Genomic DNA, 25,031 nt, shown 5'->3' with positions numbered 1-25,031 from the left:
GATAATGATTTATGACTCTATGTAAGTGCAAGTTAACAATTAAGTTAACCCTTAAATAAAAATTTATTATTCTTCTTGTTGTTTTTAAGTGTTAAAAAAGAATTCTAATACCGTACGGTTAGTAATTAGTGTTAAATTTTTTTACTATTATTAGTTTATTATTATTTAATATAGATTTGAGTTTTAAATTTTTAATTCTATTGAAATTGACGAAAGGCAAATGGACAAAAAAAAATTACATAAGCTTGAAAAAAGTACGCCAACAATTTGACATGCCCTCTTAAAAAAATGAAAAAAAAGCTTATTATGCCTTTTTTCTTAGGCATAGTACGGCATGTGTGTTGGACCGACTCTAAACCAAAAAAAAATTAAATACGACACGGAACATATAATTAGCACTAGGGGTGGGCATAAACCCCCAACCCATAGGTTACCCAAACCCAAACCAAATTAAATGGTTTGGGTTGGGTAAATCATGAAAATGAGTTAAATGTGAGTTTTATATAGAAAAACATTTCATTATGGGTTGGGTATGGTTTACCCATGGGTCATGGACAAAATCCCAACACTCAAAATTTTCAAATGAAATAAATGAAAACAAAATAAATGAACACAAATAAGTGAAAGGCCACCATTAAATTTTTTACGGCGTGATCAATTGTCAACAGTTAGAAAATGAAAATAACAGTAAAAATAAATTTAAATTAAATAAATATTGTTGTAAATAACATAAATTTTTTTCTTATTTACAAAAATAATTCCTCCCACATGGAAGGATCATCATAAAAAGAGCAAGAGCAGGAGACTCTACTTGTGATCAATAATAACTCGGCTTGGACTGGGTCCGATATGCTAGATGGCGGCTAATTTTTGATCAATAATTGAATGTAATGCCCATATTAGGCCCTGTACAAAACTTTGCTTACCATATAATGAAATTAGAACATAAAACATACACACTATATAATATCAGAATGTAAATAAAATTAAGGGAGATTGTCACTTTCTCCCCTACAGTAATTAATATATACCATTTACCCTCTTTCTGTTTTTAAATGGCCAAAAATCCCCCTTACAACATAAGTTTACAATATTACCCTTATTTTTAACTACTCTTTTATTTACATTTATTATAAATTAAATAAATTACATGAATAGAAACTAAATAAAAAAATTAAGTATTAAAACAAGAAATATATGTTTTGATATGAGCAAAAAAATTAATAATAAATTTTTTTCTTGTAATTGTTTATTTTGTGAACATTTTCTTATAATAAATATTTTGTAATATTTTTAAATTAAAGGTAAAAAGTATAGGTAAAATATTTTATTATTTATCTTATAATAAATTTTTATTTGTCATTCAAGTTTTCTTATAATAATTTTTTTTATCATTTTACTAATAATTTTCTTATATATTTATTATAAGAAAATTTTCACAAAATAAATAAGTATAAAAAATTTTATTATTAATTTTTTTGTTCATATCAAAACATATATTTCTTATTTTTAATGATTTATTTAGTTTCTATTCATGTGATTTATTTAATTTATAATAAATATAAATAAAAGAGTAGTTGAAAATAAGGGTAATATTGTAAACTTATACTATTAGGGAGGTTTTTGGCCATTATAAAAACAGAATGGACAAAAATGATATATGTTGATTACTATAGGGGGAAAAGTGGCACTCTCCCTAAAATTAAGCATATAAGTCGATAACATAACGCAAAACTACCAAAACGATAAATAAATAAAAATTTGCATAATTAAATAAATAACAAGTGGCAAAATTTATTATTAGATTGTTAATGTCATGTTTGTGAAAGTTTATTATTAAAGTGTATGTTCTTATTTATTGAGAAATAATAGTTTTTGTGATTAAACTTTATTTTGATTTTCTAGTATTCTTTAATTTAAGGATTAAGTTATTGTAAAATTTATAATTTTTATCCACTATATTTTTTATATTTTAATATCAATTTAATAATTAATAACAATTAATAATTATTATAATTTTGATAAAATTAAATTTTATTAAAATAAAAATTATTTTGATAATAAAATTCAAACCAAACCCAAATGGTTTGGTTTGGTTTGGGTTAAAAATATTTGGATTGGTTTGGGTTTTATCCTAATTTTTATGGTTTGATTTGAGTTGACTTAAAATCTAACCCAAACCACCCCATGCCCACCCCTAATTTAGCACAGCACAACACGCCATGAACCTTCATTTGATGGCCGTTAGCCACCTCTAGCTATCATTCATTTTTATCATCAAAAGTGGCATAAAAAACTATTTTTAATCATTTAAAAAAAAACTACAGCATGGGGCTTGGTCTTAGCAAATGCAAAATTTGGTACATCGCTGGGATGCAAATCTGAATAATTTCAGTCCGATTAACATAATTTTTAATGTCAAATTAACAATTAAAAAATAAATTTAAACATAATATTATTTCTGTGCATATAATGCATCATGTAGAGTACTCAAAATTTTTTTTTTTTTAACTATCGTCATTCATGCATAATAATAGGGATATCACGAAAATCCGTCAAAATTAATTCTATTGTTGTGTAGTTCATATATGATTCCAACCAGATGTAAGTTGGATCTAGCAACTATTTGAAAAAAAAAAATTCTTATTATTCCTCCAGTGGTTACAGAAAAATTGAACCATTTTCGAAGAGTGCGTGGTGGCCAGCCAGCAGTTAATTTGTGGTTCTCATTTAAGTTGTCAGTATTGATGTTGCGTTTACTAAACTGGAATCAGAATGAGCTGAAATCGGAATTGGTAGGAATGGCAAGTCAGCAGTTAATTATTATTGTTAATAATGCATTAATATATTAATTAATAATAATATACGAATTAATTATAATATTTATATTAATGATTATTATGATAGTATTTAATTAAAAATAATAATATATTAATTATTTGATTATTTATTCAAAAACTATAATTATTAGGCAAATGCTAAGTTACAATAATTGTAACATACATTCTTCATGTGAACCACACAAATTGTGGGTCCTACAATTTTGTGTGGTTCACATGAGGGATGTATGTTACAATTATTATAACTTAGAGGCTCCCTAATTATTAATTTATTGTTGTTAATAATGTATTACTATATTAATTAATAGTTGGCAGGAAAAGAACTTGGCTATAGAAGAATTGAAACAGATCTGGAACAATGCAGTTGCTGTAGCAATTCTGGGACTACGATAGAGAAAATTTTGCACGAGATACTTAGAATATTGTGATTTGCAGTTTCCTTTGTAAGATATGCACCATATGCTTCCGTTTACCCTAATTTTCAACTATAAAAAGAGCACACATTCCTAAATGCATCATATTCCACAAAATTAAGTGGTAGCTCATGCTTTACAACCAAGGTTGCTATCTTTTGTCGAGCAACAATTGGGTCAAATTCTCTCGTCTCAACACAACTTGTTCCATCATCTTTCCTCGTCACGCTAAGAGTTTTTTGTAAGCTATCATAAACTGAGGGAACACCCTTTGCCTTTCATCTTTTCAAATGTCTATCCAAATGTAAGGTTCCATTACTACCATATGCTACCAACTTAGCTCGACAATGATTACATTTCGCCTTCAATTCACCATCAATGGTTACCTTGTTGAAGTGTCCCCAAACATAATAAGGTTCTCGCACACCTCGCTTTTTTTTATTACTACTTTGTTGTACCCACATCATCACAGGATGCCTCTTAAACTCCTTCAACTTCTTGGACCCCTTCGAGAGGAATGGCATCATTTCTATTCTCTTCGTCAACATGAAAATCCTCACGTGAATTTGATTTCCGTGCATCTGAATTTGACATTATGACCTAAATTAAATGTGTAACAAGTTTAAATTAATTTATAGACTTAAAATATGATTGAACTTATAAATTTTAAGTTAATTTATAAACTCAAAATATGATTAAACTTAATTTACAATTACAAAATAATAATTAATATTTACAACCTTATATAAGGCTATGTTTAGCTAAAATATAATATTTATAGTAACTACATAATCATCATGAATATAATTAACTAAAATTATAAATAAATTTATAAGCTTAAATAAAAAAATTAATTAATATTTATGAAATTATGAACTTAAGATATAATTAAACTTAATTTATAAATTACAATTATAACATAATAATTAAATAAACCCTATATATAGCCTTATATTTAGCCACAATATAATATTTACAGTAACTACATAATTAATTAATTAACATGAATATATTTAGCTAAAATTATAAATTCAATTATAAGCTTATATGAAAAAACTTAATTAATATTTATGAAATTAAAATTACCAAAGCTAAAAGAGCTAATGCCAGCGGCAGAACGTGTGCGTAGCAGTTGAACGTGTGCGTTGGCTGGCGGGTGGACGCAGCAGGACGACGACAAAGGGCGGCTGCCGTCTGGTTCACGTCGCGGTGTCGCACAGTTGATTGGTACTATAGATGGAGCAGGCTATAGGCTGCAGGCAGCAGGCGAGAGCGAGACAAATGGCTGGCGTGCGGCGGACGGTCACGATGTTGGCTGATGGGACGGTGGCCTAGTGGCTGACTTAGGGTTTTGTCACTGTAAGTGTATGTGGTGTAAGTGATTTACTGAAGTCTAAAAAGTGAAGCGTGCATGTGTGATCTGTGTTGTGTACGTGTGTGATGTGGTGATGTGTGTGTGTGTAAAACTTGTGTTTTTTTTTTTAAATATTTGTTCAGACCTAAAAATTTTGGCCCAAACCCAACCCGAGATCCTAAAATTTGGGTCAAAACCCTAAAAATTAGGGTCGGGTCAGTTGGCCCAAAAATATGGTCGGGTCAAATTGCTAAGCCTACACACCTCCGCCCACATGAATCAATCTCCCATTCCCATATAATGGTGGGCCCTATGATTCTGATTCCGATTCTTGCTCTATTTTTACAAAGTAAACACTGTCAATCATTTCTATTCCCCAATCCGAGAAGTAAACGGAACATGAGTATAGTGCGTTTGATAACTTAATTTGGCAACATAATTATAATTGTATGAAGCAATTAGTGGTCTATTATTCCACTTCAACAATTGCTTTAATTACTTGATCAATCAGAATAACCAAGAAATTACAAAAATCCACATTTCATTTCCTCTAATGATCAAATGTGAGGATTTAAACTTCAATCCCATTGAATCATCATGCATAATTATCCACTTTAACAAATTACACTATAAATTGAAACTTTCAATTAACAACTTCGCAGCCTTCAAACCTGAGGAGGATCTTGAACCTGAGTTCCATCTTTAGCCTTATTATTATCATCATTATTTCTATCATCAACACAAGCCATAACCTTTGCTCCGGCCTCAACTTCTCCGTCCATGCAGGGCCGGCACCGCCGCTTAAGCCACCCCAAGCAGCCTCTATACTTAATACTATCCAGCGGAGACTCCACAATAATGCGACCCCGACGGCGGCTACAGATTCTGCCCAACACACACGAAATAATTGCAAGAACTAGTAGAATAGACATAACCGCAAAGAACGGGCCAACAGACCCTGAAGAAGCACTTCTAGATACTGCTTCTGAATTACTAGCTTCTACTTCTCCTTGCTGTTGTTGTTGAGGCAACAATGCAGCTGCTGCAGAAGCCATGATGATCGATATCTTTGGGTAGAAGCAAAAGCAGATAATGAGCTTGTATATATTGAAGTAGAAGCAGACATAAGAGTTTATAACAAGTGCTTTTAGCCGACCATTTAAGTGTATGAGTGGAGGACAACATGGAAAGTGATTAAAGTGTTGAATTCTTTTCCATTTATTTTATACAAAGATGGTTTTTGCATGCTTAAATTTGCATGGATTGAGAACTTTCTGATCCGTAAAGTAGCCTGATCATATCCTAGGATTAAAGTGATTCGCCCATGTGCTTTGGTCTCATGTCGCTTTCTTTTTTCCCCTAAGATTATTGATATTTGATTTTCTTTTCAATTACTTCAATAACTATACTTCTTAGGTGTTAAGGAAGCACATAATGTACAAAAGGGAGCTGCATACTCAGTACGTGTGTGTCAATGACAAGTCAGCAGTTAGTTAAGAGAATAAGCCAGCTCAGCAAGTTTGTTAAGCATGCATTACGTTCTGTTTCCTTTAATTGTTAAGCAAGTTGTAATTCTGTTTTAGATACTTTTAGTTTTAGTATGAATACCATTGAGACTGTATATGTATAATAGTGTGAAAATTGAATAAGAATCCAGATGTTTCTAGAGCATTGTTTTTTTCTTAGCTCCCAAACAGAATTTACAGTTACATTTCAGCTTTCAAACATTAGGTATTAATCCTTAATAACTAATGGTACATTTGGTGCGACACATTATAGGAACTGTATTGAAACGTAATGTATTGAATTGTATTGGAATGTATTATATTTAATATAGTACCATATTTAATATAGTTTAGATTGTATTGTATATGTAATATTTAATATTATTATTCATATTAAAATAATATTATCTTGATGGGTTCCTCTATGATGCTGTAATTTTTTTACAGCATCAATAATATTTTTAATTGTGCACCATTGGATTTAATCAATGGTACACAATATTTGTAGGCAAAAATAAAAAAAAATAATGGTAAACGGTTAACAAACGTGTAAGGTGGAGAAATTTGTAAAATAACTATGACCACCCTTACAGTTTGAAATAATTTCACTTAAATAACACATTTTATTTAAAATTATTTTTCAATCCCCCTTTAAATTTGAAATGTGATAATCTTTTTTAAATAAATCTTCCAAAATCTATTACCATTAAGTATAAAATATAATGGTAGGTTATTTAACACCAATCAAATAAATAAGTTGCAATTGCAAAATTTATATATGATATAACACTAATAAATAACACAACTAAATACATATACTTAAGTAAATGTCATACTTACATTAATAAACTCATTGTTGAGATTGCTTGTAACATAAAAATTACTTGATCACACATGTTTTAATAAAATTTAATATCGTATATTAAAATACTCATTATTTTATATAATATTAAGGGTCATTGTATAATTGATCATGAAGTATGTATTATTTTTAATACCCATTTAACATACTTATTTTCTTAACTTTATATTTATCTTACAGTTAATATCCTTACATGGTAGGGGTTTTAAGTTTTATAAGCTTATATATTTTCATTTTATTTTCAAATATCACTTTGTTAATTTCATAAAAGTTAAATCAAATATATATTCCTAATGAGCTTTAGTTTATGAATCGTGAAAGATTATTTTATTGATATCCTTTGATTGTAATTATAAAATTTTATGTTATGAAGAGTCATTACTTTTGTTATGATAATTAATAGGGACAATAAATAAAATATTACATCAAATAATATTTAATGGAAAAAATGAGGAAAAAAATCATTGTATGTTTTTATATTTCCATTATAAAGATATGGTTTGTGATATTTTATCTTAAAATTTTGGCACAATATTTAAGCCACTAATATCTCATATTCTAATGGTTGATATTGAAAGTCAAAGCACTATTTCATAATGTTATATCCTCCACCATTGAATAGCATGAAATAAATAGTTTAATTTTTTGATAAAAATTTAAATCAAAATATTTCTCACTCTATAGTTATATAGACATATATATTTTTCAATAATAATTGGTGAATAAAATATTTCTCATTTGTTGTAACTCATATAGTATTATTAATAAAACACATATAAAATAGTTTATTGCAATACTTTCTATTATTATTATTGTTTAGGTATTAATGGTTTGTAATTAAATTCATACAATACAAATTATTATAAGACTTTGTGTTAAATAGTCTACTTGATATTATATTTTATACTTAATGGTAATTGATTTTGGAAGATTTATTTAAAAGAAATTATCATATTACAAATTTAAAGGAGGGCTGAAAAGTAATTTTAAATAAAATATACTATTTAAGTGAAATTATTTCAAACTCTAAGGGTGGTCACAATTATTTTACAAAAATTATCTACCCACTTGAACGGTTACCATTATTTTTAAATTATTTTTTTAGTACAAATATTATATGCTATTGATTAGATCTAATGGTTCACAATTAATACATTATTGATGCTGTAAAAAAATTTACAACCCTCTTTTTAATCATAATTAGTATTTTTTGAATCCTCGTCTCGGGTCTAAACAATTATACCAATATCACTGACAACAAGGCTTCCGTTCGCTGTAACTGTTTAGTCAAATTCTTGAAATCTAATATTTTCACTGTAAATCTACGGAAAATGAAAGTTCTGTTGTAAAGAAACGTTGGTATCATTATGTAGAGCTCAAGATAAAAATTTCAAATATAAAAAAAAAAAATGACTTCAAATATGACCAAAAAATGGCAGTGGCAATAGCGGTTGTCAGCATTCGGTCATGTTAATGGTGATCAGCAGTAATAACGTTACTAGAAGTAATTAAATACTAATATATTAATTAAAATACATTTAAGTAATTAAATTCAGATAAAATATAAACTGAAAAAAAAAATACAAATCTGCTCAAACTCAGGAGATAGAGTAGGTCTGAGTTAAGGGTTAAGATCTTCTCCTCATACGAATTCTTTTGATCTTTTCAAGATCTTGAACTACATGTCTTTTAGTACTAACGTATGATTAGAATTTAAGTTCTATCATTTTTTTTTAATTTATTAACCACCAATCACGTGAATAAAATTTACTTAGGAGAAGATCAATATATTAATCCCTGAGTTAATTGTGTTATGCTAGTCAATTGATCAGCATAATACAGTCACCTACTGGTGCCAAAAACTGGTCTGTATACTATAAACTAGTGCAGACCAGTATAGTACTTGAGTGTCAAATGTGCCCTAAGGTATTATAATTTTAATTTAATTTGCTTCGATGATTCTAGAGTTGGTTTATGATGTCTCCCAATGTGCTGCACTTCACTAACATCCAAAAGCTCTCAAAATTAAACTCAATTGTCAATTTTAAAAAGAAATTGAAAGACAAAAGGTGTCCTAATTTTTTTTTATCTCCTTATCTAAGCTTTTAATAAGCAGAATTCATGTGAAAAATTGGTATAAAAATACAGTAATAGTTAAATCTTAACTAGTCATTATCAATAATAATTAATCCCGTGCAATAGAAATCCTTAAAAAATCAGAAAAGCCCGATTATAAAAAGATCCTGATTGTATTTCAGTTCCTTAATTCTACTACACAGCTCACAAAATATAAATAAGCCAAAGTCCCCGTCACGAAACGCAAAAAATTAAAAAGAAGTAAAAATACAGGCCAAACAAATACGAACTGTTTTCTATACCATCATGAACTAAAAGGTCGGACAGCCCTCCACTGATATTCCAGGGGCTGTAGGGCACTGTGCCAAGGGACAATGATCTCCAATATCTAGACCCCACCAGTCAACTCCATATATACCATTCAACCCAAGTGTTAAACTTGTTAAAAGAGACAGAAAAGCTACCCGCATGTCAAGCCCATATGCTAATACATAATTATAGCTAGCCCACCAATCTTTGTAATTCCTATATACAACCAAATTGTAGAGAATTCTCACTATCGTCCAAGACCAAAAATTGGCGACACCATATACGGGCAATGACGATGTACCTCCAAACAAATTAGAAATATTGATGTTTTTGATCCATTCTTTCTCTGGCAAAAACTTTGACGCGCCCCAAATTATTAATGGACTGATCAAACCGATCAAAAAGAAGTAAAACTGCTTTGAGTATTGGCCATTGGGAAAATATATGCGCTGTGGACCAATTGCTCCCCAAACTATTGAAGCCGCATAGGTATAATTCATGCCAGGACATGTCCATGGACTGCCTTTCGGTAACCTTTCTGGGACACAAATGTTCTCAACAGATGACAGTAACCACCAGGATGTTGCATAGCCAACAAGGGATGAGATGATTGTTCCAGTTATCTGTGCTATAAACATTGATTTTGGGGCAATCTTCATATAGTGAGCCATTTTTAACTCGCTGATGAACTCTAAAGCATAACTCTGGATATTCAAACCGTACAATTTGAACACCATGTTGGCTATTGGTCTGCCAGGGTAGATATACCCTATCAACAATTCTGAAATAACATTTAACGATAAAGTCTACATAAAATTTGGATGTAATTAGTTAAATAATTAGAAATTTAAATTAGAAGAAATTATCTGTCATGCATCCACCTAAATTTTAAGTTGTGTTAAAAAAGATTTTTAAAATTCACAAATTATCATTGTTCCACCTAAAGTTTATCAAATGTATCACCGAACCACTTTTTGATTTGGTGTTTACTGATATCATAAGTGAGAAATGGTCATTTTCTTTCCAAACTTTTTTCTTGTTAGAAAAATCATTACTTGACCACCATACTTTTTGTGAAAGTTCAAGTAATTCAAAAATAAGGTTTCCTTCATATAATTACACCTTCAAGGACATAGTAGTCTTTTACAAAGAGTCCTTAAGAAATTGTCACAGAGTTAACACAAAAATACTTGAGTGATATACCTTCCAAAACTTAGGTGAATTGGTGATAATTTGAAAACTTGTGTGTATTTTCAAACCTTACTTAAAACTTACCTAGATAGTGGATAATTTCCCTTAAACTAACTATATGGAGTTGATTATAGGTGTAGTTGATAATTTCCCCTTAAGCTAACTATATGGAGCTGATTATAGGTGTAGTTGGATTTGATTGCTTACTTGGCCCGTTGTAGCTTGAAGCACTCCAACTGGTAGAATAAAAATCAGCGCCAAGAGACATGCTAACAGGATCCCCCAGTAAGGAAGTTGCAACTGCTTTCCGAACCCTTCACACGACAAAATTGCCAAACCGATTGCTGAGATTAATATTGTCAAGAACCACCACTGAGGAACCCGTTTATACTTCATTAGCCTATTATGAACATCTTCAGTGCTCTTTCTGCTGCTATCATATTCATGCTTAAATTGTTGCCATACCTCCCTACAAAGGAAAAATCATTGTTACAAATGCTCTTAAAGCAAAAATCCAAGTTGAGAAAATTATCAAAAACCTTCATTGTTTCAACGATATGTGATTTCTGGTCCTCTCATGAAGTTTAAAAGCCAATTGTCATTAAAAAAAAAATTGTTAAATTTTAACCTTTTTGTGGTGTCTTTCAGCCTATAATTTATATTGATCAATGGTGATTTTTCCACGTTAGACTAAAATAGTAAAAGACACAATGAGAAAAGTTAAAATTATGGAAACATTTCTCTATACAAATTTTATAAAAATTATAAGAGTGAATGCATTAGTACCTTCCATGAAAAAGTAAAAAAAGACTGAGCGAGGCTGAAAGGCAGGCAAAATCGAATCCAACTGAAAACAAAAACAAAACGCTCATATATAACTTTGAGTACTCTTCGTATGCTTTTTGGTTGAAAGTAAGGTCATTGTCGTTGATAACTTTCGAGACATTGTAAACCTGACCACTCTGGTTAAACAGTTGAGTCGAAGAAAAGGGAAATAGCCTGGCATTATTTGAATTAGTCCAATAGGCAATTGGGTTAATGACGTAGAGCAACAGCAAGGTTCCAATTGACAAACTGACGACTGTAGACAAGGGAAAAACTAAGGCTCCGGATATCGCACTCAAGTCCAAGGAAAATGAACCAACACCAAGACCATGACGACCAGAACCAATTTGCTGAGCAATTACCGAATTTTTCCAGAACCAGCAAATAACAGAAAGAGCACCCAAAGATGGAAAGAGGTAGCCTGGTAAGCTGGCATAGGCAAAACTTGCTACTGTTGCCATAACAAAGATCTGAAGTTTTGTTATCCCTCGTTTAGGCCTCTCTTCAACTTCGTGCAATGACCTGACATTCAAACAAAATTATTACTATCATAGAAACATTTTGGCTGGCCGTAAATGTGCTTTTCACTCCACTATTACTCAAGTTGAGTTATAATAGGAGTAAGAGTTGATCCAATTAATGCTAAGTTGAACTGTGTTGATTACGTATATTTAAGATTTAATTACATGATATTTCGTACCCAATAACTATTAATCACAATATTAATCATTAAAATTAAAACAAAGTTTCATACTAAATTCAAATTGTGGTATTTAAATATTGGGTGAGTTTTCTAATTCCCATCCAAATTTTTAATAATAATAAAAGATGTTTAATGAACTTTTTTTTTGTTGAGTAGTGTTACAGATCTCAAAATTTTTATTCCAAAAAATTATTGCAAATGATATAATATTCATTAATCAGTTGATAAGATAATCCAATTAATTCACTTGCAGTTTGTAAAAAATTATTTATCACTTAATGAATGATGCATCATTTCAGACGAAATTTGAGATAAAAAATTTGGAATGTCTATCATTATTCTTTTTTGTTATATTTACTCAAAGAAAGAGAAAGAGACAGGAAAAACCTGAAAAATGAAATGTCAAATAAAGTGAAAGGATACCACATGTAAGGATTGTATACCAAAAACTTCATAAAAATTCCAGCAAACCCATAACCAAGTATCTGTAGATATTATCAACGCATCAAAGAGGTGAGGAATTATCCATCAAAAAAGAAAAAAACAAAGAAAGAAATTAGGCGTGCAAATTCATTAATTACCTGGCTTGTCATAATCATCAATAATCCAATCCAAAAATTCAAATACTTATGGTAGAAGATCCTCCTGATTCCCATAACTGTAGTACCGAAAGGTACTTCTAACCCCGTTGTAGCCAAAATACTAACCACCACATGTTCTTTAATGTTAAATGGCCCTGGGTTCATCGAGATGTCCATTTGTCCCTGGAACTTTCACAGTTTGACGAAGTGTGCCGCCATGAATTTCCGAGAACAATAGTAGCATTTTGAACAACTAGACGAGACAGCAATTGGGTTTTGACGATAATCAAAGAATTGTTGCACAAAAGCTAGAGCCCCACATGTAATAGGTCCTAAAACCCATGTTCGAAATGTGAAGGTGGGTAATGTTGGGTCATCTGTAATTGGAATTGTAAGCCTCACTTGCTCTATTGGAGAGTCATTGATCTCGTCCTCTGTCAAGAACATCAATAACAACACATCAGAATTTGTTCTTGAAAATTTATAGTGACATGATGATAGATGAAGCCGGAGTGGCCGTAAACGCATTTTGCACTAGTGATAACTTGAGTTTATGTAATAATATATAGAGGCCAAGATAGTTGTTATTACGATAGAATATATCTTTTCCTTAGAGCACAGCTTGACCGACAATGAATGCAGTTTATACTTGTAGTCATCTAAGTTCGAGTAATAACAAAAAATTAAAATTATTTTTTTAAGTGGGAGAGATTTCTCATTACCATCTAAACCATTTAAAAGGGTGATCAAACATACCTTCACCGCTTTGAATTTTCTTGTTTTCCATGAATGAACAAAGAACGAGCTCTGGTTCTCTCAATGCAGGGAAGATAAATTGGTTCTTAATTTTGCTTTTTCCCTTTACATTTCGAAACGAAGTAGAATCATTTAAAGAAAGTACCAAAATGTTACTGTAGTAAGTAGAATTATTAAAGATATTTACGGTATAAATTTTTATTGTGGGTGGAAGCCAAACCGCAATAATCTAAGGACCGTAAAATATGTTACATGTAACTGATCAGAGCGCACATGGAAAGGCAGTAATTGTAATATCTGCCAATCCAGCTACAGTTGTTAATTACAACATAAAATGGAATAACAGCAAGAATTTTCGATGGAGAATTAAAACACAAAAAGGAAAGTTCGTAAAATCTCCAACTAAAACTGACCATTGTAATACATCATGGAATAACAGAAAGGATTTTCAATGGATAATTCAAACACAAAAAGGAAACTTATTTTAAATTCTCTAACTAAAGCTGACCATTATTTTCCATCTTAAATAATTTGGGCAATTGGCCACCATGATCATCTCTTTATTATAGTTTAACCTTACTTTTTAAGATTCAGTGGCAGTAGGGAAGGTTGGGTCCTGAGGAATTTTTCTCCGTTCAAAGAGGGTACGAGAATAATTTTATACTAATTGCTTATAGGGAGAAGAGACAATGCCAGTTTAATCTCTTATTTGACAATCTAATCTCTTATATTGTGAAGAGACGATGATAATTTAATCTCTTATATGGAGAAGAGACGAAGACGGTTTGATATTTAATCTCTTATTTGGGGAGGGAACTAGAATTTGATGAAATCGCCACCCCTTCCCGTATCCCCGTTTCTATTTTTTCCTTTTCTTAAATTTATTTCTACTAGGATATTTAGTAAACATATTTAAAATCTAAATTGTAACGGCATAGAAGCAAATAAAAGAATATCTTAATATTCATAAAAATAATACAAATGACAACTAATGTAAACACCTGACTATGAACAAAGGTAATTTTGTTGATTACTTATAACATATGACTTTTATGGATGTGTTTAGCTTTGAAGTTCTACATTTACCTAATTTCATAGATTATCTAGTAATTTTAATGACATTGAATTTATTTGATGAAAATGATATTAATTATTTTAGTTTATTTTGATGTTTTAGGGCTGAAACAAGGTCCGATTAGGGCTTTAGTAGATGCAAATTAGGCACATGTTTTAATGAAGAGTTGACCTATTGTTAGCACTTAGCATCCCTAAAGTTACTTATCACAACACCTACAATAGGGTAAAAGCTTGTTTAGTCCCTATATTATGAGGTTAGTGTCTATTTAGTCCCTGTATTTTTAAAAACACCTCAAAACGTCCCTGCTACTAAATATTGACACTTATGCCATTATTTTTTATTATTTTTAACTTATTTTTACAATATTACATTTTTACAATAATATTTCTTTTTTGGATATTAATAAAAAAATTAAATTATCAAATTAAACTCAAAAATAAAATAAAAACAAAAAAGATATATATTAATTTTTGTAGAAGCTCACGTATGTCTAAAAAATTAATATCGTAAAAAATTACATTTATCAATTTTTTTAGAAAAATTAATATTTTAACTCAAGAGTGTGTTCCACAAAAATTAATATATATTTTATTTTATTTTATTTTTTGGTGTTAAACTGGTAATTTATTTTTTTCTTTTTAATAATGTCTAAAAAAATTATTATAATAGGGTTATTTTTTTCTTTTTAATAATGTCTAAAAAATTATTATAATAGGGCAATATTATAAAAATAAGTTAAAAGGAACAAAAGATAATGGCGAAAGTGTCAATAATTTAATGGTAGGGATGATTTGAGGTATTTTTAAAAATATAAGGACTAAACGGACACTAACTTCAAAATATAGGGACTAAACGGGCTTTTACCCCCTACAATATTTTCACGGTTTTGCCCATAGATTATCTAGAAGAACATTCATATTTGATAAAACTAACTCTTATATATTTTTCCCCCTAAAAACAGTCTTTGCCCTAGTATTTGTCTGCAAAGTACCAATCAAACCTATTTAGCCATCTAAGTTAACAAGATTTTGATAGGTTTCCAAATCCTATATACGCTATGACTATGAACTTACAATTCTTGGTAGGATTTCATTGAAAAGTTAGGGATATGACTTTGCAATTACCCAAAATTTCTACAGCCATCTAGAATTGGAAATGTTTTATATTAGAACCATCCGTAGTAGTTTATTTTAATTTCTTTTCTATTAGTATTAGGTTTTCTTATTACAATTATGAATTAGGATTGTGTTTAGCTAATATAAATTAGTAATTCTCATTATGTTTTTGAGCAAGCAATAATCAAATCAATTCTAAACCCTGATAATTCTTCTCTCTTCTTCTGAATTCTTAAATTCTTCATCTCTGCTCTCTTGAATTCTCTAATAAAAACTCTAGAGCCCTAAACTGCCACCAATTTTTCTTTTTCCGTTCGAACTTTTGCTAATATCCCTTGACTTTTTGACTTGAGACTTGAACTGAACCCACCATCCAAACTTTTTCCAGCATCTAAACTTTTGGCATCATGATTGTTAAAGAGCTTCAAGATAAAGTTGAGGAGTTGTCTTACCAGTTTAATGACAAGTTTTCAACCATCGATGAAAAGGTTATAGCTTTAGCCAAGCATAACAAATTAACAATGATCTCTAGGAACTCACGCACGGCATCCTATAGTGATTGACTATCTACTAATCAATGTCAAGTTGATATGTTTACTGGAGGGACCTCTACTCGAACAATAATCACTAACCAACCACCTCTTAAACCTGCCAAATGCATTGGGAGGTACTCTCGTGCAGGCTTATAACATACGACTTAAATTTTCTATTTTTCAAGGTGAAAATCCAACATGATGGATTTTTTTTTATGTGAGCAATATCATTATCTTACTGGATTAGCAGATGCTGACTTATTATCTCTAGCTATTAGCCATCTTGATGGTGATGCGGTACTTTAGTTCCATTGGCTAGAGCAGACTATAGGTGAGTGCAATTTAAACGGGCTCTAAATACTCAATTAGCGACATTAGAAGAGAATGATGCAGTTGGTAGTCTTACTAAACTACGTCAAATGTAGACTATTCTTGACTATCAATGATAATTTGAAAAATTGACTGATTGAACTAGCATTTTGACTAAGTCTTTCTTCATTAGTTGTTTCCTCTTCGGGTTATGTGACAATATTAGGATTGGTGTAAAATTGCTTAAACCTATTAGTCTTGTTAGAAAATTTTCAAAATAAATAGTGTCTTATGGTAAAGACATGTCTAATTATTTGTGCCTTATAGAAAAGATACATTTCACTAAAGACATGTCTAATTGAATGATGTCTTGTTGTAAAGACATGTCCATTTAATTGTGTCTTATAGAAAATGTATCTTTTCACTAAATGACATAACTTTTCATGGTAACATTTCACTTAGAGATGTATCATTTCATTGTGACATTTCATTTGAAATGGTGATGGTTCAATTTAGACCATTGATTAAAATTAAATATAGATCCAATGGCCATGAATGAAGGGGTATCATAAAAGATAACAACCCAAATAAGGGGGCACAAGTATATTTATAAATAGGGGCCATGTTTAAGCCATTTAGACATGGAATTAATGATCTTACACCACTATTTTCTTAGCATTTCTTTCTAGTACAAATTTCAACACAAAACACCAATTTCTTTTGTGCATTAAAAATCCAATATATTGTTTTCTACAGGAACAATATATTGTTTCTTGGCAAGCTTGCAACATTCAAGAGTATTCTGGTTTGCTTTCGTCGATGCACAACGCAAGCAAACAAACAATTGCTTCATTGTATCATGGAGGCGTATTTGCTTAACCCATGTGCATCACTCAATTGGTGGCGGCAACTAACGTCTTAAGGAAAGCAACATTTGTAACGTGCCTTGAAGCACACAAATTTTCTGTAGTTTACTTATTACTATTATTTTTCTTTCTACATACAGAGTTAGTTGTAAACACATTACTTTACATAATAAAGTTCCACCATTATTGTTGTATTTCTCTACATTTGCTATTCCCCACAAACTCAACCACTAACAAGTCTCTCTATAAACTTTTGAACTTGCTAGATTTTAGGAAAAGGCAATAACTATGTAAGACAAACTCTTGCCAGTTCGCACAACTATAGTTGACTCCCACTGTACCAGTACCTTCTTTTTTAGGACCAATTCCCTCTTTCTTATTTTATAATGTCAAATGTTTATCCTTCGCTGAGCAGGCAGAAAGTGTTCTAAGAGGTTTTGTTTCAATTGTGCCGAGTAATTCTAGCTAGGACATCACTGGAAACACCCTCAACTATTACTTTTAGATACTGACATACCCTCAAAGCCACCTAACAAACATTTAGATTGGAAGATATCGATTATTCAAAACTAGGTAAAAAGCTTGCTACCAAGCCTATTTTAAGGGGTAGGGAATGTTTGAACCATCTGTAATAATTTATTTTAATTTTTTTCTATTAGGATTAGGTTTTTTTATTACAATTATGATTTAGGGTTCTAATTAAATTAGAATTAGAATAGTTTTGAACTACTATAAATAAATTATTCTCATGATTTTTTTTAGCAAGCAATAATAAAATTAACTCTAACCCCTGTTAATTTTTCTCTCTTCCCTTTGAATTCTTATATTCTTCATCTCTTCTATCTTGAATTCTCTAATCAAACTAGAACCCTAACATTTTAGTCCATTTTTTGATAGGTTAAAACATTAAAAGGATTATGTTTAAGAAGATAAGAGAACGATTGGAAAGTTTCCTTTCAAAACTTTTGTAAGGTGAGGAGGAGTTTTGGAGGTTTTGAGAATAAGAACATACACGTCTTAAAAAAAGAAAGAAAGAAAGAAAAGGCCATTAGAAGGTGACAAATAACACTTCAACAGTCAAGTTAGGCCTATGGATGAGACACGATGAACTCCACGAAAGAGTTATTTAGTTGAGAAGAGCAAGAGTGGAGAAGATGAAGACAAAGCCATCTTCCATACTCTTGAACTTGACCTTTTATTTAGATTGCCCTTACGGTCCAAGTGGACACGTACAAGCTACTTACAGCTTAGCCCCTCATCAAGTAAGGGCATAATGGTATTCGTACCTGGCATTCAAATTTTGAAGGCATTAAGATATTTTTTACAATTGGCCATGTATGGCTCCTTAGTTGGTGGCTTCTTTTGGCCAAGTGGGCCTTAGGATCACTTTACACGTGACACTTCCTCAGTAGGTGCTCATAGACTTCATAAATGTCATGCGCTCGCCTTGACTAGAGATAGCAATGAGCCAGGTATTATACAGGGACGTCAAAGCTCATACTCATGCCCATTTGATAGAGGAAATAACCATCAGTAAGGGTGGGCAAAATATCTGATCCGAAAATTATCGGGTTCGGATCGGATCGGGTTATTAATCAAATCTGATCGGATGAATTTGTGAAAGTCGATCCGACCGATCTGATTTGAGAACTCGATCGGGTTGACAAAAAAAAAATCAGAAACAAGAACATAAAAAAGGAAAATCGAAACCTAAACTGCAGTAAAGCTCCTAAATCCTAACCCAGAAATCTTAAACACTCAACGCACACCACTCAATCTAAACACACAAAGCGTTATAAACAAACACAAATCAACGCATTAAACCATTAACAACACTAGAAAATAGCACACGGCAGTGACTGCACAAGGCACAAACAACATCCCTCAAATAAACGACAGCCTCCATCAAACAGCCTCCCCTTAAACGACAGCACACAACACAAGGCACAAGCAGCCTCGCTCATAACCCATTACTGACAGCCCACACACAGCGCCTCTCTCAAACAAATGACAGCCACACGACCATCAAACACAACAACCACTAAAACTGACTCCAATCGAAGCTGCTCCGCGAGGATCGTGACCCGATCTATCAATTCATTGCTACTAGGTACTAGATCTGCTGACCTCCATGCCTCGAATCCTCCACCATTACCCGATTCGGTTCGAACTTGCAAGCTGTAGCCCGAATTTTAGCTGCTGACATTTGAGTTTTACAAGCTTGAGTTTGGCGTTGATACTTGGTAGTTGGCATATTTTCATTATATATTATATCTAATTAGAACCCTACCCGATCCGAACTCAATCCAAATTTTTAACCCGATCCAATCCGATCCAAATTATATTCGGATGGGTTTATATATTCGGGTTGAATTCGGATGAACTTTTATCCAACCCGATCAACTCGAAATCTGATCGGGTTGATTCGAATCCGACCCGAATATGATTTTGCCCAGCCCTACGCATCAACAATCTTTACTAGTTGGAGGCTTAAATGGGGACGAGTTGGAGTTTCCTTAACAAAAATTTGTGATACTCATCCCCTTCTCCTATCCCTTGTACTTTGTTTTAAAATATTTTTAGAAAATCATTTTCAAGTTTAGGTAAATATTAATTATAATTTGATAATTGTTAAGTTCAATTTTAACTAATATTAATTATAATTTGATGATTGTCAAGTTCAATTTTAACCAATATTAATTATAATTTGATGATTGTCAAGTTCAATTTTAACCAATGTATTGCTAAATATTTGGATTGAAAGCAAAAGTCTCCACTTTAATATTTTCTTATTCATCTTTTACTCTTTTTTAACTGACCTTAATTTAAACATTTTTCTATTATCATTTGTTTCCAATGAGGACAAGTTTTAGATGGTTAAGTAAATGTTTAGTCCACTAAATGACTAAAATCTCTTAGTAAATATTTAAGACAATATCATATTTGTTGGTCGTTTATGTTAATAAGCTGTTAAGTGCTAATATTTACGGTTTATGATTGAGCGCGTATTGTAATAGTTTTTTATACCTATACCCCCGCCCAATCAATGAATATAAAAAGTTATACGTTTACCTAATCTTTTTTTTTTATAAGAGTTGGACTATTGACACCCCTTCATTGATCTTATAAAACCCCTGTGATATTATAATTACATTTAAGAACAAATATAAATAGAATTAATCTCATTTATATATTTTTTTCTCTCTTCAATTTCATTTTGCTTGCACAATATAAATTTTTTTAATCATTAGAATAATCTAAATTTAAGAAGCAATCTATAAAATGTTTTTAATCATTAAATTAATTTAAATTTAAGAAGCAAATTTTTAAGCCAAAATAATATTATTGTAATATATGTAGCAACAAAATTAGGATACAACATTGTGAGAAAATAAATTAAATAAAATTTTATCTCATTATAAATAATTTTTTAAGAATTTTCAAAGTAATTGCTGCACCGAAAGTTTATATGTACGACAAAATTATATTGGACCCATAAAATATTTAATATTTTATAAGGTTTTTCTTACTTTTTTTTAGATTTTTCGTAGAAATTAAATAATAAAGAAAGTTTGAAGAGAGGAATATAATTATTAAGACTAAAAGAGTGAGAAAGTTATTAGAAATTGCAAGATTTATAAATGATAATAGTGTTTATTTAGAAAAATGGTACTTTTGATATTAAATGGAATCTAATTGAAAAAGGGGTTTCAAAATAATTTTGGAGGGTGCTAATAGTACAATTCTTTTTACAAATAAAGCTAAAATTAGACTTGATACCCATACTTATCATAACGGCCCACCGTAGGCCCCTTACCCGTATGGATTTTTTTCATCGCTATCCTTAACCTTGTGGGCTGTTCATGCCCAATGATCTTTTTGGATCACTAGCCAAGCTATTGTCTTTTTTACCATTAGGTAATCGTTTGAGTTTGCCTGAAGAAGAGATTGCTTAATTGGAGAATACCCATTAACTTGTAAGATAAGTTGGCAAAAATATGATGGAGGCCTGTTACATCAAGGCTAGAAGACAACTTGGCTGGGTTTAGAGAGAGAAAGCCAGACTTTGAAAGCTAGCCAGTATGTCCTGGGTCGGCCATGTGGTCCTTATTCTCATTTCTCATCTACCCAGCTTTGACTTAGATATACTCTATATGTTGAATGTACCCAAGGCTTGTGGAATGATTAGTGTGTCCTTCTATATGAACTGAGAGCTTCCTGACCTCCCAATCTTCTTCCCAACAATTTCAACATGAATTCAAATGTTTACAAGTATTGCAGATTAATTAAAAAAAATCAATTATAATTCTAAAACCTGATTATTCTTTTTAGTAGTTTCATTAAGGACGAAATAAGAAATAAAATAAAAATGATTACTAGAAGCCGGTGAGATAGCTTGATCTCTCTTGTGATTTATGATTACCTGAAGGTAAAAACTTTACAATCCATTAATTTGTGTATTTATATACTATGAAATCATTTTCCCTGAAGTCTAAGCTTCTGTATACACACGTCATTAAATTATAAAACAAGGAAGAGGTTAGGACAGAAAAGATATAAAAAAAAAACGATCCTATTCCTTTCCTAATAGCCTTCAAAATTAGAAAAATGAAGCTCTTAATGGTGATTCAATTTTTCTGAAACCCAAAAAAAAAAAAAAAAAACAAAAACAAAAGGGTTTTATCGAATGATAGAAAACGAACGTTTATAGCATGATGTAAGCTACTCTTAATTACTAAAAGTGATAAAAATAATAACATAATTATTAGGGGTGTTCGCGGATAGGATTTTACGGATTGGATATCAATCCATATCCGATCCACAATTTTACAGATTATAATTTTTTAATCCAATCAAATCCACATATTGATTAAACTCAATCCAAATCCAATCCATACATCTGCGGATCGGTTACGGATTTAACTTAATCCATATCCAATCCACCATTTTACGCATTAGTTTCCGAATTAAAAATTTTTAGTTCTCCCTAATCCATGAACTAATGAAATAAAAAAAACTAATATAAAAATAATTTTACTACCAATTAAATTTAAAATTGAATAAAATTTAAACAAATCAGTTGTTTAAATAAAACGAAAATATACATTCAAAGTTTCAAAATATAGCACATCGAGATTAATTGTTCAAATAAAACTACAATAATACGTTTAAAGTTTCAAAATATAACACACTAAAATTAATCGTTCAAATAAAGTTACAATAATACATTAATATGACACTGAAATTAATTGTTCAAATAAAGCCATAATTAATTGAAATAACGAAGTTTCTAAAACCAAACACAATTTGATCATTCAATTGGGTTGTTGTACTTGTCGAAAAGTGGTGATTACGGAGCCGTCAACGATGGAAACCAGGAGAACTACGGGTGGCGATCTTGAAGGTTGTGATAGTGCAATTGTTTGGTTGGAACCAATGATTGTGAAGTGGCTCGATGGACTCGAGGAAGAAGATGGCTTGCTCTCGTTGGAATCGTGTGACCGACGTCCTTCAAATCAGTGTCGAGAGTGTATCGAACCAGTATTGGGTGTTGCTAGTAGAGATGGCAAAACCCCGGGCCGGGTCCGGGTATTGCCATGACCGGACCCTGCCCGGATGCAACCAGTCCGGGTCCGGGTTCGGGCCGGATTTTAATCCGGGTACCCGGATTTTATATTTTTTAATATTTTATGTGTATATATTTTTTATTTTTTGATAATTTTATAAGTTTTAAATTTATTTCAATAAAATTTGACATGAAAATATAAACTTTAAGTGTTTAAAACTTTATATATGTATAATAAATAAGTCAAATAAATATAAAATATTTAAAATAATATATATTTTATAATTTTTTTTAATAAAATCCGGGTTCCGGGTTTATCAAGTGATGCCCAAGACCGACTCGGCTTCATACCCGGGCCGGGTATTACCCGGCCCGCAACACCCGGGTAATACCCGGCCCGCAACACCCGAGTACGGTCCGGGTCCGGACCGGGCGGGTATTTTTACCACCTCTAGTTGCTAGTGCATGTGACGGCAGGGAAGCTTAAGGTTTTTTGTTTGCAAATTGTTGGTGACTTGGCGTTATATTACTTTGCTTTTGAGTGACTTTGCAAATTGTTGGTAACTTGACGTTATATTACTTTGCTTTTGCTAGTACGTGTGACTTTATTTTTATTTTGTTTTACAATTTTTACAAGTTATATTTGTACATTTGGTTATTTAATTATTTTTTATTTTATATTATTATTGGGTAATGGCTAAGATATGTTATAGTGCTTATGTAACTATTTAATGTCACATTTATAATATTCTTTAATTAAATTTATAATAAAATTTTAACTAACTAAATAAATAAATAAATATATATATATATATATATATATATATATATATATATATATATATTGCGGATTTACGGATTTTTATAGATTTACAGAAGTAAATCCATATCTAATCCATCGACTGCGGATTTTTAAATTTTCAATCCATATCCAATCCACAGATCCACGGATCGGATTTATATGAATCGAATTTTTACGGATCAGACGGATTGAGCGGATTGGATTGAATTCTGAACACCTCTAATAATTATCTCTATTAACTACAATAATTTATTGAGGGGCGAATTTCTTCCATATCCATCAAATGCTTGGGGGGTTCTATTTTCTAATAAAAATTACTCAAGTGGTTTTCTAACTTACCGGGCCAGAGTCTGAAGTTCCATTTCTTAATTTAAAATTATTTTGACTGGCTTTCGAAATTGTTAATTATTTGTGGTGCTAAATTACTTTGGGAGAATACTCTAGAAGACATAGATAATATAATTAATTAATGAAAAAATATTTGAATTTAGATACTGCGAACCCTAATTGTCTGTTACAGGGTGAAAGGGTATTATTTGCATCGGCAATAAAAAGTGTAAGTTTTATCACAAGAAAAAAAAATTATGATTTATGAAAAATGATATATATCTAGAAAAAATAAGGACAAAAATAACAATCTGATGCAAGCATTACTCACTTATAATTAAAGAAAATGGGGAAAAATGTAAAACAACACTGCACTGATAACTATTTTTATCATCGCTTTAATTATCACTTTCTTAATTTTATCTGAAAATGAGTCTTTGAAGTTGAACATTTAAAGAATTCTGTGAACTGTTTTGTGAAGTTGTGACAAGGAGCTAGCAGGAAGCAGTGAATAATGATTTAGATAGAATTGTGTGCAGCACATGGCTTTATTTACCAATTGTAGAGCTACTGATGTGAATTTGTAACAACTACACAGCTAGCTGGATGTTAAGAATGAGTAAAGATTTAATTGTGTGCAGATGCGTGGCTTTATTTACCTCTTCTGATGTATACTATTTTTTTTCCATTTTTTTAACCATCCAGTCCAATTTAAATGAATTAGCTTGGACTTGAACCTTGACATTTGCGGTGAGTATAATTAGGTCATGCTGGCCATTGATCATCTGTCGTCTATCAATTTTTGGAAAAAAGGGCAATTAAAGGCCCACGTGATGCTCACCAATCACCATTTAATAATTCATAAACATGACTTGTTCTTTGATCATGGCTTGACACGCTTGAGACTTTGACAGTAGATAAAAGGAAGAAGTGGCGTAGGCTCAATTATGATGCATGTACTTACAGATATACTATCAGCTGCTCTACATATCAACATGGCTTATTTGGCTTTCTTCTTCC

General features: G+C 31.0%; 1 protein-coding gene and 1 pseudogene across 1 annotated transcript; both read right to left on the bottom strand.

Moving 5' to 3' along the window:
• Window positions 1-4,981: 4,981 nt before the first annotated feature.
• LOC18050046 lies at window positions 4,982-8,057 on the bottom strand. The gene is made up of 2 exons (XM_006440815.2): window positions 8,043-8,057; window positions 4,982-5,674 (listed from the first exon to the last, which is right to left on the bottom strand). Exons 1-2 carry the CDS (start codon window positions 8,055-8,057, stop codon window positions 5,273-5,275), a joined length of 417 nt encoding a protein of 138 aa, XP_006440878.2. The 3' UTR covers window positions 4,982-5,272.
• Window positions 8,058-9,361: 1,304 nt separating this feature from the next.
• On the bottom strand, window positions 9,362-24,046 carry LOC18050045 (annotated as a pseudogene).
• Window positions 24,047-25,031: the final 985 nt, after the last annotated feature.

The sequence above is a fragment of the Citrus clementina genome, unplaced genomic scaffold (genome assembly GCF_000493195.1).
Source record: "Citrus clementina cultivar Clemenules unplaced genomic scaffold, Citrus_clementina_v1.0 scaffold_3, whole genome shotgun sequence".
Lineage (NCBI taxonomy): Eukaryota > Viridiplantae > Streptophyta > Magnoliopsida > Sapindales > Rutaceae > Citrus > Citrus x clementina.
This window is presented reverse-complemented; position numbering and strand designations above follow the sequence as displayed.